The 16,233-nt window shown below is 44.2% G+C and overlaps 1 protein-coding gene across 1 annotated transcript in view; it reads left to right on the top strand.

Annotated features, from left to right (window-relative positions):
- The window catches only part of LOC131293979 (uncharacterized), a 95,404-nt gene that overhangs the window by 20,940 nt on the left and 58,231 nt on the right, over positions 1-16,233 (top strand). The window contains exons 2-3 of the mRNA XM_058322029.1: positions 6,399-6,446; positions 8,374-8,596. Of these exons, the coding sequence (XP_058178012.1) occupies positions 6,399-6,446; positions 8,374-8,596 (271 nt within the window). The remainder of the gene's footprint in view (positions 1-6,398; positions 6,447-8,373; positions 8,597-16,233) is intronic.

Raw genomic sequence — 16,233 nt, 5'->3', positions numbered from 1 at the left:
CAACGGCGATGGAAGCTAAGGTGGCTTAATCACCTGAGGGTGCAAAGATTATCCTTTGACCATCGGGTTTGAACGTCTTCACCTCGCTCATGCAGGCTGGAGAATGGAATGTTGGTGCGGATTGTTGGATTACCTGCAGGAAAAGAACGCCGACGACGCGATGGACGGCTGGATGAACGCTTTCATTCCACTTAATCCAGGAGTAATTTAATTTACCGTCGCTGCCAGCTTGGCTTTGAGGTGATAATGGCACACAATCAGCTGAATGAGATGCAGACCATGTCGGAACAGTAGGGAAAATTGCCAGCCGAAGAGGTTTGAAATACAAAGTGTATTAATGGAGATGGACACAAGGCAGTGTAAGAAATTAACTCTCTATTATCGCTTTTATGCAAGTCGTCTACGTCGTCTGATTGAGATGACACTGTAAAGCAGAGATTCTAAACCATCTTTAATTCACCATTCCCTGAATTGTGGTCATTTTAAGAACGAAATAAACGAATCTATTCATCTCATCATTCTCAAAATTTATTCTAATAAATTTCAAATTTTAAATAAATCTATGTACAACTCATCCCTAGCATGAAAATATCTTACGTGTGAATCGCCAACCATCAGTAATACTTGCTTTTGTTTCAAACGATAATAATTATTACACACAAAATAAATAAATTGATATCCAATCAATCGAGTACATGCAGATAATTTTATTTACACGTAAATAAGCAACTCGTTATAGCCGTGAGGAAGATCGCGGACGACCCTTGTCTTTATATTTACACGCGGTTATTGATAAAATTAATTGTAATAAATAAGTAACAAAGTAAAGAGCTTTCCGTATAATATATTTGTTATTGGAATTAACAATTATTAGTTGAATCAATAATATTTTTATATGTGTTCTCTAGGGCATTAAAAGACAAATTTTGATATGTCTACACACATAAGCGTAATACAGCGTATGGATTGAGTATTACTGGTTAACATTCTCATGGCATGTGTTTGGCTGGAATGCTAACAACAATGTAGATAAAACATTCATGTAGATTCTTCTGGAATGTGTAAACTTGTGGAAATTTAATTTTGATGAAAACTCTTAATTGCTCAAATGGAGCGCTGGTAATCAAATAATATCTCAAAACACTTTAATAGTACCAGGATAAACGAAAACCGGTCGTCATCTCGGGCCGTAGGGGGAGAGGGTGGGTTTTAAAGGAGAATGATTAAGACCCACGGAACCGGACGGCTGTAAATTGGAAGAAATATTAAATGAAGCCATTCCAGAGCAAATATCGCTTTGGACGGGTTTCCCGTTTTCTTCAGGAAACGCTTTATCCGAAGCAGTTGGGCAAGACGAGACATGCAGACGGGAAGGATCGGAAAGAAAATTGTTTCCGGGAAGCAAATTGAACCATAAATCGATTAGAGCGTCTCGTCTGACCATGAACGCACATACACACCACTGCAATGGGAACGTAATGAACGCAACTTTTGCTACCATTGACGAGGATGACCATGCGCCTCCATTGTGGGCCGTGAGCTGGTGAGTGATGAAGTTTTGCGCTTATTTTGTGGCCCGAGTCGGCTGCCTGGATTCGCGGTGAGAAGGATCACGGTGATTAGATTTGGGTTTATATCGCTGCAATTTACTGGGGTTTCAACACAATAAAGAAACGCTGTGGAGGTGTAATGTGATTTTCTCTCGTTCTCATTGTGGAGCGAGAACAAAATACGGCAATTTGTGTTGTGGTTTTTAAATCAGAGCGCAGGAAAAAAAAGGTTTATTCGAACATAACAATCAAATTTCAAATTTATTAACAGTCAATCCAGCGAGTTTTCCAGCTCTTTTATGAAATGCAGAAAAGATGCAGTTATTTTGCGTGATAAAAACTCAAACAAAATATTAATATAACTTCAATATTAAAACTTTAAGAATTGTAATATTGTAACGTAGCTTTCATAACCTTCCGTACAATATATAATTCGGACGACTGAATGCGCCATTTTAGATTTTAATAAAATGGCGTTTACTGTAAGTGTTACATAAATATGCTAACATTTCTATTTTTACAAAGTCTTACATGCAACAATCAAGGATAAACAAATTTATGTCAGTAAAAATTGCGTGAGTTTTTATTATTAGTATGTAATTCTATTAAGAAATTTCCCAACGAACGAAAAAGCTTTTAAATATTTACATGAGCTTTGTTAACTTATAGAATACGACAATTTGACCAGTACCAAAAGATTTGCGTTTCCAAAATTACAAGAAAGCTGATTAATTGTTTAGTTGTCTATTATATGGGCATTTACTGAGCATTTCAACTGAAAAAAAATGAAAAAAAAAACTGAACGACATTCTCTAGGGTAAGTTGATCAAATAAGAAAAAAAGAACTTGTCTGTTAGTTGCATAAATCTGCAAAATGCATGTTTAAATAGAAAAGTAAAGGTATTTTGATTGTTAGTGAATTGAAAGGAAACTATATTTTGAATAAAACCAAATTGTCGAGAACGATCGAATTAATAATATAAAAAAATCGAATTTGCAAATGTTCCTGGATTTTGACTAAAATACGGAATGCTATTACATGAAGGATGTACTTGAAAATTATGGTAAAAACTTTTCGTAACCCCCATTAACGATTCGTTTTCTATTCAATTAATTTAAAAACGCGAAAGTTGGATACTTTAATTTCCACTCTGGAGTTATAGTTTCTCTTTAACAACCACCACGCTCACGCTGATTGATGCTAAATGAGATTTTAATAGATTTTCGTCAAGAGCCACCTCCATTAGTATGTCAAAGCGGGCAACAAAAACTAGCAACCATTTTGCAAACCAACCGTCGCTACTTTGCGCCAATGCTCCTCTTTACCTCGTTGTCCTCGTTGTTTGATCTTCGGTTGCAAAAAGTGATAAGCTAACAGACCACGCCAGCCGATCAAGCGTTGTCCGGAAGACGCTACATCATTTTTCATGAGGTCAGAAAAGTTTCCTCGCGTTGGTCAGCTCGTTGCACGACCGAGAGGAACGGGTGCAATCTTTTTTTTTATTGCTGTCGTTGTCGTCTATCAAAAGGAATGCCAGAGCGAGTTTGCCACCAGATTGGACCATATGGTCGAAAATTTGTTGATTTTCTAGGGACTTTTTTCTTCGTTTGGTTATGGCCACCCGATGCCGATGCTGTCGTTGGCGGAGTTAATGGATGTTTTATGATTGTTTGGTGCAAAAGTTCGACCATGCAGGCACGGAAAGGGAATGAGTTGGGATTCGCTTTGAAAGCGCACGTTCACAATAGAACGTGCATTAACACCTCACGCCGGATTGTTTCGATCGGGTTAGCGCGATTTTTCTGGAAAACAGAGCGCAGGGATTGATCGGACCCGGACGGACGAAACACTCGAAAATCGTGTCTCATGAATTTGCTCTCCAAAGCTGACACGCATTTCACCTTTAATCTTTCACAGCGCCCCGTTCGGAGGCCACTAAATGCCTCCCTGCCCTCGCTCGCGTTCCCTTCGGTCAAACAAATTCCCAACAAATATGTCGAATGTTCGTGTCGCCGTTCGTGTCGTTGATTGCAAAAGTTGCCCACATTTGGGGGTGTTTTGCTGTTTCGTTCCACTCTGCCACCCCGAATTCACACCCACCAACCGAAGGCTCGAAGATCGGCTTTGACGAATGTCCATATAAGGGCGAAACGCAACAGAGAGAAGAAGGGCCCCTAAGGGACTCGCAGGCCCACGGCACGTTGGGCGACATTGGAGATTTTTGTCAAGACTAATGGGACGCACCTTATCGCCCCAATCGACCAAAAAGGGATTTGTGGGGGGATTTGGATTTGGGTTTTTCGTAGCCCATCCCGATTGGAAACACGACTTTCTCGGCCAGAAGGGCTTCTTTCCGTTGTCGGCATAAAATTGGGTGGATTTTTCCAGACTCGACCTCAACACGTCCGGCGACGCGTACGATTGAGCAAGAGGGCAATGTTTTATTTATCGATCCCAGACGATGCCGTTGTCTGTGTGATGTGGGAAAATTCGGTGTGCCAACTTCGATAGTACGGTGCATTGGAAATTATTCAAACGAATCGATTGTAAGGTGTCACCACAACGGTCGGTAAGATTTGTTGCCCTGCGGATGAGACGTTGGCCGTGTTCCGAGATTCCGACCGGGATCTCCTACATTTGCGAACGTCAGCTCTCCCACGGTGCCGGACAAGGGAGCATAAGAAATGAGGCCGGAAAATTTGCTAATGAATTTATGATAGTGCTATACGGTCCTGTCTGTGGCACGTCTCGTTAGCGAAACCCTACGAGCTGAAACGCCGCCAGCCCGGTTTGCAATAACATACATGGGGCATAAATTGTGTCAGTGCAATTTGTTCTCATTTGGAAGGCGCTGGGAAGCTGCTGTGACAGTTTTGAGGCATGCACGAATTGGACAACATTGGTTCTAAATAAATGCTCCAGGCGTAGGGACAAAAACTGGTGATGGTACTCTGTGTTGGTTTGGTGTTTGTTTATTCATTCATCACGACTAGGGCAGCAGGTAAAACGAATAAATTTGAGTGATTTAAGGAACCATTTTAAAATTCAATATTTAGTACCGATATTCAAATGCTGAATCGGTCTTGATTTTTTCAATCTAAAATATGCTTAATTCAAACTCCTCATTGTACTAAATTCCTTCTAAAGGAGTTCATTTTGAGGTAATGAAAATAAATGTTATCTATTATATATTTTGGCTTTTCTATGAATGGACTTTTCTGTACACTAAAAACTCGACCAATACTGAACTGTCGATTCTGAAACTTTCCACACATTAAGTTTACGCACTGTATTTGCTGATGAAGATTTGTTTGAATTTTACAATTCAAACTCAGTTTTACTAACAGAAACAAAACAAACTTTTACACGTTAGTTAAGGTGTATGCACCAAAGATGTACAACAGGGTTTATACAACTTGGGGAAATCGATGAAATATCAACATCTTAAGATATGTCGTTATTGTATCTATTAAATCAAAACGTAACTTTCAAGTGAAGCCCCTCCTTTGATATGAAAAACACTGTATCGTTTTTCCGATTTATTGTGAAGCTACATATTAATTGGGGAATTCCTTATTTATTTTCTTATTTGCTTTTGTTAATTCATATGTGTACGTAATAAGGTTGAACAAACCAGTTTGTTGATTTGTTTTTACCCTCCATTCGTAACTGATTACTCTTCGATAAAATTCGATTACAAATGGAATGTCACATGTGATCAATAATCAAATTATTAAAAAAATTCACAAGAGTTTTCAAAACATTTAAAAGTTTGGGTTTTTACGATTGAAAAGGTACACGTTGACCAAACAGCAAGAATGTTTTGCCACACGTTCAGTCAACCATTTTGCTGCGATGTATCGAAAAGGATCAATTCCACACTGATGAAGATATAATTCGTTTTGTAACCTTTTATCGTGCCACATTTCTTTACATTTCCTCCCTTCGTCATTGGGGCGTGATTGAATCAATGCGATGTACGTGCCTCGAATGTGAAATGTCCATTTGCGGTGCATCAATGTTGAGACTTTTGCCAAGATCAACACGACCTTCCCGCTTCCGGTGGGTGAGATTTTGTTTCAATTTGTTTCCTTTTACTATAATAACACGTTCATCGGGAGAAGATATTTAATTTTCTTACCGATGACCACCACAAATGAGAAAACTCATGTTTGACCAAAGGATTTATGTCTGTTTGCCCATCGATACCGGAATGATCGTTTGTTGTGTTTTATGCTACCGGTATTACAGCTTCCGGCTCGGACGTTTCCATCTCGCATCGGCGAGGATTAAAATTTATTTCAATTTTATTAGCAGCACGATGCCGATGAATCGCTGCACGACCGGTTTCTCCGCTTCCCACTGGCTTTCTTTGTCCTCCGTGTGGTTTTATGCTGTTGATTCTCATCACACGATCGGAAATCAAGCACACAATTGCGTGAACATAAATCTCGGCAGCCCTGCGCCGGTTGCCATGAGCTGCACCACACTTCGGATCTTAATTTTCCCCACCCGAGCGCCACCTCGAGAGCTTCAAGAAAGTCGTGACAGGAAGTAGTAGCACACAGAAATTTGTAACAAACCATTCTTTTTCTCAAACTTCCCGATAGTCGGAGGAGCTCTAGTTGTCTGTTGGCGGGAAGTGAGTGGAGGTAATTTGATCATTTTGAAGAGGAAAAGGAGGATTGAGTGAGACGGACCAAGAACCTTAGACGCCATTTCTTCAGGGAACGCGACGGGTGAAGATAACTGTGACAATGACAGCTAATGTGATATCTTGCACCGTTTATCTTCTGCTCGATATCGAAAAAAGGTGTTTTACTTTCGTCTCACTCATTCGTTCTCAGATTGAATTTCTTCCTGTTTGTCTTTCGCTTTCATTGCATTATTTGGCTGTGCTTAATACTTTTATATGTTTGAGTTTTATTTTATTGTCTTGTTTAATTGTTAGATTTTAGTATTATTTTCTCAACATTTCGGTTTTTGTTAGCCGTTTTCGGTACTAACTACCATAAACTACTGCTCTACTTCCGAGTTTTGATATGGTTTAGTATTAATTTATTGCCTTGTTCAATTGTTAGTTTTTAATATTATTTTCTCAAAGTTTTTGTTTTTGTTAACCGTTTTCGGTACCTACTACCATAAACCACTGCGCTACTTCTGGTTTTCTACACTCTAAACAAAATGTGTTGTCTCTCAATGAAAGAGTGTATCGTCTCTTAGCTTCCGACCACCAACCGGAAGCTGTGGTGATAAATACTGTGGCTTGCACTTGGGGGTAGCTTACCAGCTCACATCTACTCGAGGGATTGCTTTATCAGCCGCACAATCTTAAGGTGACGACGGCATGCTTCTGGTGGCTTTTAATTTCATTTGTCATCCCCAACCCCAACAGTTTCGTCTTTTTTACGAGGTAATTTCCCTTTATTTCTTCCTCCCACACACGCACACACACACACACACACACACACACACACACACACACACATAAGCGCACCATTTAAGGGAGGTACATGCGTATCGGTTACAATGAGCTGCGGCGCCATCTGTCAAGCGTTCGCCATGGTTAGGCGGCGGCAGTTGGCGCTCTCGATCTGTTTCGAGATGGGAGTCAAAGGTTAGCAGGAAATAGCGTTTTCGGTTACGCAAACACACAAATAATCGTTTAATAACGGACCGCCCCGATGGGTTGAGAAGTTAATCGTCCAGAATGAGTGAGTGGAAAAGGATGTTGTGCGATAATAAAGCAAATAAATTCACCGACTTTCGTCGTTGAAGCGTTACGACTCACCCCGCAAATGGAAAGATGACGAGCTTTCCAATCGATGAGGATTCTTTCGGAGTGCTTTAAGGAACGGGGAAATGTGTTCCGATTAGTTCTTGTGGTTCTGGCAATGGTTCTTCGTTCGTCTCGGGCCCCGGTACCGGAGATTGGATGTCCGCAGTGAAGGAAATTACGTTTTGGGATGATTTGAGCTTCACAAAGGGATGCCAGGAAGCAGCATGAAGGACAGATTTATTTCTCCTGAAAACCTAGAGAACATCCATCCTTTGGTTTCGACATATTACTACGAAGAATATATGAGGATTAATTTATGTTCAAGTATAAAATTTCAGATGTTTGAAGCTTGCTCAATTGTATCTTAACGGTTCCTGCAAATATAAAATGACTTTTACTTCTAGTTATGAAATGATCAATTTAGAGCTTAAGAATTTTCTCTTTTCGAACCACCATCGGCCAAACTGTGCGTCGTAAAAGACCCCCCGCAGTGATTTCCCATTTGGGACCGTCTGCTTGGCCGCCTGATCGATCCAAAACACACCGATTACGCCGTGATGAGACGAAACGCAAACACGCACCGTGCGATCGATCGATTTTTGATTGACACACGATCTGATGAGACGACCATTGACGTGCCGGGCTGACTCCTCCCGGTCAGTTGATGTGCGCGCCCTGCGGCATGTCAATCAATCGGCCGGGTATGTGACTCTGACTCGGTCCGGCCCCCGGTGGAACGATACATGGAGCGGCTTTCAATCTCGGGTCGGTTGAAACCGGAACCTTCCTCGCGGTCGGTTTGGATGTACACGATGATCGTTATCACCTGGCCCGGGGACAGAGGAAGAGAGAGAGTGGGCTCGATGGTGGGTGTGGTGGGTTGTGATTAGCCATTGCCATTACATAATCCGATTCGATTCCGTTGATGTTGTCAGTATGTTTCCTAACACGCTTGCTTACTTGTGCTTTTTTCTCTCTCTTTCCCATGTATATGTTTCGTTTCCAACGCGGCCGTTAACACACCGTTTTCGAACCGGTTTGAGGACTCAGGATCAGCCGTTGGCAGCACGTACGAGGACTGTGAGCAGCCGCCGGAAATTGCACATGGGTCCGCCCGGCTGACGGTGGACGACAACGAGGAGTACTCGACGGCACACTACACGTGCAAACCCGGCTACCGGATGCAGGAGCCACAGCTCGCCGAACTCCGCTGCAACATTGAGACAGACGAGTGGGAGACCACGAAGCTGCCCGCGTGCGTTCCAGGTGAGTACGGTGGAAAACCTTCCGTCCCAGCATCGGAAAAACGGAAAAGATGGAGTGCCGTATTTTCAGGCCACTTCATCGATCGCTTAAACGCTTCCATCGGGCCGTGGAAACTGAGCGTGAGGAAAGAAAAAAAACTCTCACTCACTTTACTTTGCACACGAACACAACACTCTTCCTTCCAGTTCCGCAGTCGGCTGGAGCAAAGGGAAGAAAATAGACCTCCCCCCCCAAAGGGACGACACTTTTACCATTCTGCTTGTCATACACGTTCAATTTGCCAAACCCCCGCCCCTCCCCAGGGGATGGCGCTGAAATTGAGAGGAATAAATTTAACGAGGGATAACAAATTGAATTGATTGGTACCGGGAAACTGCATCGATGCCAAAGGATGCCGCTTCGTGGCGCAATTTGGCGCGCAGATTGTGCATGATTGGCTGCATTGTGTCCCAGACATAGATGTGTGTGTATGAGGCTGCATACATAGGGTCACCATTATGTCCTTCCGAGATGGTTCCGAGGCAACGAACGAATGATGCCACCATATTTGTCTTATCTGTTCCAACTTCCGGGTTGTCCGGTTTTCCAACCGGAGGACGTGCGCCTTCTTAGCTGCCATCTTGCTACGACCCCGGGAAGGGCCTGTGGAACCACCACTGGGCCATCTTTTTGTCTTTTTTGCCTTCGGTAACTCTTTGTGCCCCCATCCCTCTCTCTTCGTCCTTGTGTTCACCGCAGAAAACTTGGCCAACGGCGGCTCCGGAAAGAAAATGGCCAAGAATTTATCGGTTCCGAGGACCCTGATGATGCCGTGCAGTTTGCTCGTTTGCAACCGCTTCGTTACCATGCAGGCAAAGCAGGTTGGTCACTGCCCCCACTCTTCCTCCCCCTCAACCCTCTACCATCTTGGACGGGGGCCATCTCTGCGCCCATTCGTCAGAATCAGAATATGTGCGGAGTAAATATACCCGACGAGGAAAAAAAGGGAAACTATAAGAAAAATTCTAAAACAAAGACACACACACACACATACAAGTTCGTGCAACTGCAACTGGCCCCCACATTGAACCATTTATATCCGCTTCCAACCCCTCCCGGTCTCTTCGCTCTGCGGCTTCTCGAAAACGTCCCGAGCAGTGAGCAAAAGATGGATAGTGGTTTGTGGGTTTGCTGGTTTGGCGGTTTTTCCCCGGGTTTTTCCCGGCCGCACTAAATAAATTATACGGCACTTCCACCACGTTGGGCCTGAAGCCTTCGTGCGGTGCGAGGCCGACGGTTTGGAGCACCCGGGACCGGGTAAGTTATGGATCCTGGGGAGCATCTTCGGCCGGGGTTCCGGAGGCAAAATAACTTTGAATGCAGGAATTCCGGTCGAGCGGAGAAAATCCAGAACTGCATGTCGGAAAAACAAAGAACGACTGCAAAGATGATACAAACCGGCACGTCAGCGAACAGACAGAGATTCCACAAACGACGAATAAATCTTATATTCCAATCTTGAGTGGGGAAGGGTGGTTTGGTAAGGGGCGGAGCGCGCAGGAATGACAAACGAGACTGCAGGTGTTGGACTTTGTTTCACCGGCTAGAGTTTCCTGCCAGAGTCCATCGTGTTTGTGAGGAGGGCCTCCAAGGCAACGATGCCTAGGCGCCTCCATCCCTATCGTATCGCGATACTTGCGAGTGGAAAGGAAAGTGCCGGGTGGTTCTTCAGATGGTACAATTTATCTCCCACCCTGGCCCCCGGGAGGCGAGTTTAGCCGGCAATCGCTTTTCACGCCAAAATGGGTTCGATCCCTATGGTGCCTATCTCTTCGGACTCGATTCGGAGAACTAGCATGTTACACACGGCGGCGCAGGGGCACCGTTTCGCCAGAACTCCATCTTGCACACGGCGAGTCTCATATCGATATGAAGAACCGCGGATCGCGAAATCGAGCGGAATGTTCATATAATTTATTAACCTGTTCATTTACGCCTCGGCATGTTTTGTTCGGTTGGACGGATGGCGATATGGTTACCGTTTTATTTCATGCCTGAGTAATAGCTCGTTGCCCGTTCGGTCCGTTATCGTTTGGAGGGTAGGGGAATATGGGACAACATGAGCTCGAGGAACGAATGAGTGGAGCATATTTTAGCAGATTTATGCAATTTTAAAATAAGTAAAGTAAAAATAAACATGTGTTTTGCGGTTTTCCGTCTCTTTGAAAAAAACATGTCTATAACATTAACATTGAAAAGCGGGGAAAAGCTCGCTGCGATCTTTCAGAGAATTCAATGCATTGAAGTGTCTGACTAGGATTTAAAATTGGCTAGCTGTACAACTAGTTTTAAACGAATTAAAATTAGTTTCTATAACTCTTTTATTTTCATATTCAATTAAAAAAAAACAAAACTTTCACAACTACAACAAAAAATCGCTAAGAAAGCTTAACTATATCTAAGGTAGCTTAAATTACGTAACATTGCTCGATTTGTTATTTTATGATAATATAAGCCACTGAAATATGTTCTTAGTTTTTTTTAATGATATCCACTGTGTTTTAAATCGTCAAACCTCAAAACATTATAGCCCGTAAAAGTTCGCAATTCGTCAAATTGCATGAGCTGCAAGGCGGTTACCCGATGGTTTTGGTAGTAAACATTTATTAAATCAAATACGGAAAGGTGAGAACATCATTTAAGCAAAAATGGAAAATTCTTGCATAGTTTTGTTTTTTATAGAAAAGATGGTAAAGAATTGAATTACGTGCCTTTAGAGTGGTTTGTTGGTAGGCCTTCGATAGATTAAAGTTTCTGTTGTTGTTATTTGCTTATAGAGAGCGTATTGCCACACCTTCCCCTATCTGACCCCTATAGATGGAACGAAGACTTCTAGCATGAACCTTCGACGTAAAGCAGATCTGTTTGTTCGAAGAAAATAGACCAACGGTTTTCCTAAACTCGTTTTGTTTGCCTTCTCGCTTTGAACGATTCAGCCAGGTCGTGATTCGTGACTATCCCCACCCGAAACGACCGGTCTCCACAATGGAAATCCCTCCTCCACGTACCCTCCCCTTCCACCCTGTATCGCTCGCATCTGTTTGCTTAGTGCTTTCTCTAGATGCGGTCGGCTTACATTTCTCGCGCCTCCGCCGCATCCCGAAAAAGGCATCAATAAATTAACCATCGTTATTAGCCGCACTTCATTTGCTGCCCAGACCGAAGGGTTTCGGAAAGGTCTATGCGGCCCTTGCGCCTCAAGATGCCGCCCAGATAGCGGCTCGTGGCGGATGTGGAAACGGTCCAGCGTGCAGCGTGGTGTTCTACAAACGGATGACGCGCGACAGTAATTTTCCAGTCCGGGGCTCTCAATTTCCGAAGCGAATTAGCTCGGCAGGGTGTGGTGCATGCATGTTGGACCATATTGTAGTGCGTTCTGGATAGATTTGCATCCAAATTGATGCATGATTAGATTTCGTCCCTCGGGCCGCGTCAGAGCGGAGAACGGGTGGAGAACCGAGCAGGTTGTTGAAAGCAAACATATATTCCGATGTTTACTGCATGGCCTGCCCAGGCAGTGTCCCTAATTACGATTCACCGATTCGATTACGGATCACCCGAAAAGCGATCCGGAGGTGTTAATAGAAGTACAACTCCGCGCGTCGTTAGACATGTGGTTTATTTATTCAGCAGATAACTGATTAATGGCGTAAAACAAGGAAACTGTCCATTCCAAAATGGAAAAGTCTTGATGGTAAAAACATGTCGTTCACCGGATATTTCACATTTTACGACGAAGAAATACGAAGAAGCATTGGTGACGTTATGTTTTCCCGAAACGCGCCGAAATGAAGTCATCGAAGCTCCCCGAATTCGTTTGTTCCGTTCGGTTATGGAAATGGCAGTGAAGGCAAGTTCTGGCGACATTTATCGCCTTGGCCGCTCGCGTCTTTCCCAACCAGAGCGTTGGATGTGCTTAATAATGTTCGAATTCAATTTTCACTTTTATGAACATCCCGCCTTGTGGCCACGAGGGCGTTGTAGCTGTCGTCAGCGTTAGCGAGCAGCGATGGTCAAGTTATGCAAATTGCACCTTCAACCTGTGGTAGTTCCGCACCTGAAACGACGCATCTTATGACGCATCCGACGCTAACTCTAGTTGGGACTTGCAGATGGTCTGGCAATCGTAGGAAGAAACCTGGAAGAATTCGCTAGAACCTCAGTAGGAGAACGTAGGAATGAATTCTATTTCCGGCATACTGCGAAAAAAAAGTTTGCTCCCGTAAGGGTGTACAAAATCACACAGAATTGGGAAAAGAGAAAGATTACTCTTCCGAGCATACATTCCTGGGGTTGCCTTTGCCGTCTGCCTTCCCAGCTGGTCGGCGTTGACAGAGGCGTGAAGTTTAGGGTGCCCATTAAAAACCTCTTATACGTACCGACTCCCATGGACCGCATGCAGTGCCGCTAGGTGGTCGTCGACCAAGTCTCCGATACGGTTAGGGCGCACCTTAGACCAATTAAAACGACACCAGAAATTAATTTGCCAGTCCAAATGTCGCGCGGACGGACGGTTGGAGGATGGACCGGTCGGTCACAGCATGTCCCGATGCGAGGCTGTGCTCATCACCATCATCACAATCATCATCGGCATCATCTTCATCTTCCAAGCCATCTTCATGAGTCACACTCTAAAAGCCGCCATAGCTGTCAGAGACATTTTTGGAGCACGCGCTTCTGGCGCTGCCACACTTGCGGTGGCCTGGATCGGACTCTCGCTAGGTGAAGTGGAACGTGAAGCCGCCCCAAAACCACCGAAACCAACACCTACTGTTTTACAGTCCGTCTCCCACGGATCGCCGGAGTAGAACCGGTGCCAGATGCTCACCCTCCGAGATACGCCGAACACGTTTCTTCGATAATGCCTGCTTTATGGGATGCTGCTTGAACGCCCCGTCCTGGCCACATCTGCTCATCCCCCCTCGGGTCTCACACTTTTAGGGGGTAATTTATGGGTGGCGTAGTTTATTGTGGTTAGGAAGGGCCTGTCACTGTTTGCACGAGCGAACTATCGGGCGGGGTGTATCGATCAGGAGTTCGATTGGAGCCAACGGCGAACCGGTGGAGGAGTCGCTGCTCGTCTCGAGGGTGTCTAGACTGGGACGCGAGACTTTGGAACATCGGAGGGTGCGCTCACGCTGGGCCGCTGGTGGCGTCGCAACATAATTCGCTTGTTATCGTTAGCTCTTGATCAGGTTCGTGATGTATGAAACCGTTGCCGTCCAGTGTTTCACCGGTCCGACTCCTTGCCGAGGACTAGGAGCTGTGGACTACAGCTCTATCCACAGTTTCGCCCACCCCAACGACCCATTTTCGGCGTATCATCAGTACCATCGGGAGCTGGCGCATTATTTGGCGCACAGAATTTCCACGAACGACAATGGGTGCAATAAAGAAAATGGTCCAAATGGTGTGCATACCGCCGTCGCCATCGTCGCCATCGTCGGTGTCGTGTGCTGGGTGGACCAAGCGCGTCTTCCTAAGGTACATGAACCACAGTTGTGTGTGTGTGTGTGTCTGTGTGCGTCAGTTCTCTCGTTTGAATATCCACCCGTTTGATGTCCGGAGATGAAAATTCCAATTTCAACGCCGTTCCATTTCCCCCCGATTAGATTCAATAAAACGGCCATCACAACGGACCCGTTCCGCCCGAGCACCAACTCCCCAATCTCCTTCCACCAAGCTCAAGCAGAAGTCCACCAATCCGAGGGGACAAACGAACGTCATCGTCAGCATTTACAGCCGTACGCACTGAAAATGGCTCTCGAGTCTATTCCCCGCAGTGGAAGCTAACTCCCCGTTGTGAAATATTTCTTATCCAGAGTGGCGAAAAAACGACAACAAAAAAAAAAAACGGCGAGATGATCATAGGATGTCGTCGGCGTCGGGTGCCCAGGCCGCGCTCGGCAGGGGTTGTAAAGTTTGACAGCTTTGCGCAACCCAAAATGCGAACCGCTTCCGAAAAAGGGAGCCCGGAGGGGGGAACCGCGGAACAGATTTCACTGTCGCAATCACGCGGTCCATCATCCATATACGTCCAACGCCCTCCCGTCCTCCCGCCCTTGGGTGACGACAGGAGGCGAGCATTCTACTTGCCACCGGGTGGCGCGAGAGAGGTTCTAAAACACACTTTTACGAGTCTGCCTTAAATTTGGCACCATTTGGAGTGTTAAAAGTGGTGGAGAAAAAATAAATAATTCCTTTGTGGGACACGCGGAAAGTGGTGAGAGCGCGGGAGTGCGGAGTACCGGATAATCGCCCACTGCGAAAAATTTAATGCCGTCCCCCGGGCAGACAAGAAACTGATTTCCGGTCCGGGAATGATCTCTGCTAAGGCGCACCCATCGGTGGCTAGGCAGTGCAGGGAGTGACGGAAGAAAAAAAACCCAATTCGACTTCTCTATCTCTTGGCAGCGAGTTAGGTAAAGTCCGCAAAAACTGGGTCCAAATATTTACTGGATTTGTGCTAATGCTAGCGATAGCGAACCCCGTCGTAAAGTGAATTATTTCGCACCGAAAAAGGGAAAGCATCCAATCGGGACCCTAAAAAGCTATGGATTGAATGCGTTGGAGATTTTACGGTGGATCACAGGTGGCGAACAAAAAGGGGTTATCTACTAACTCGACAAAATTAATTAATGAGCTTTTGCTGGTGTATGGGGTAACTATGCAAGGCGATTGGATTTGACAAAATCTACGTTTTTCGATAAGAATTAAACAACTTTTAAATCACTTTGGGTATGTGAAAAAATACACATCAACTGATCTAAACGATCAACGGGTCTTTTCGAGTAAGCATCTTATGACCAATAAACGTTTTCTGTGATTACGGTGACCAATTTTTAATTTTAGAACTTTTGTTCAGAGAACTTTATGGATAAGTTTATTTTTTTGAAATCAATTGAGTCGGTCGGCCACACACACACACATCAGGTTAACACAGAAGCATTTGATCCGAAATGTACGACGGGATGATCTGTGCCTATGTGGGGCAATCGATAACCAACTACGTCATTTATTTCCGCTTGCACATTCAGTAGTTCTTGCATTGTTTGTTTCTTTTGTTTTTGTTGTTTGTTTGTATGAGTTTGTTTTTTTAATTTATTATAAGTTGGACAATTTCGTTACGTTTAACATGCAACCCCTTGTTCTTCTATGTAGAGTAGTATCACGAATGTCCAATTCAAAGGTTGCTGGATGCGGGGATTGATTGAAGTTATCACTCAAGCTGATATGGATACTGTTCTTTTTGATTCTTTTTGCCGGCACTCGGGGGCTCATTTATAGGTAAAACGTTTTCAAGCAACAAACAGTATCGGAATATAATGCCACGGTGTTCTAGTATATTGTATCCGTCCGTTAGCTTCAACATGGTAAACAGTTTGGAAGGATTTAACACTTTAGCTTTCTTCCAAAAATTTGGTTATGATTTTCTGTCCGTAGAACACCTAAGAAATGAACGACAGTCGACAATCAACTGCCAAACTATTATTTAAAATTAATCTTGTAATACTTAATGTTGTGCTTGTTATCGATTTTGTTGCTTGTGGTTTTTGATATTTACTCCCTTATGGTCGTTTATACAATCCGTTCGTAAT

Source organism: Anopheles ziemanni, chromosome 2, assembly GCF_943734765.1.
Source record: "Anopheles ziemanni chromosome 2, idAnoZiCoDA_A2_x.2, whole genome shotgun sequence".
Classification (NCBI taxonomy): Eukaryota; Metazoa; Arthropoda; class Insecta; order Diptera; family Culicidae; genus Anopheles; species Anopheles ziemanni.
This window is presented reverse-complemented; position numbering and strand designations above follow the sequence as displayed.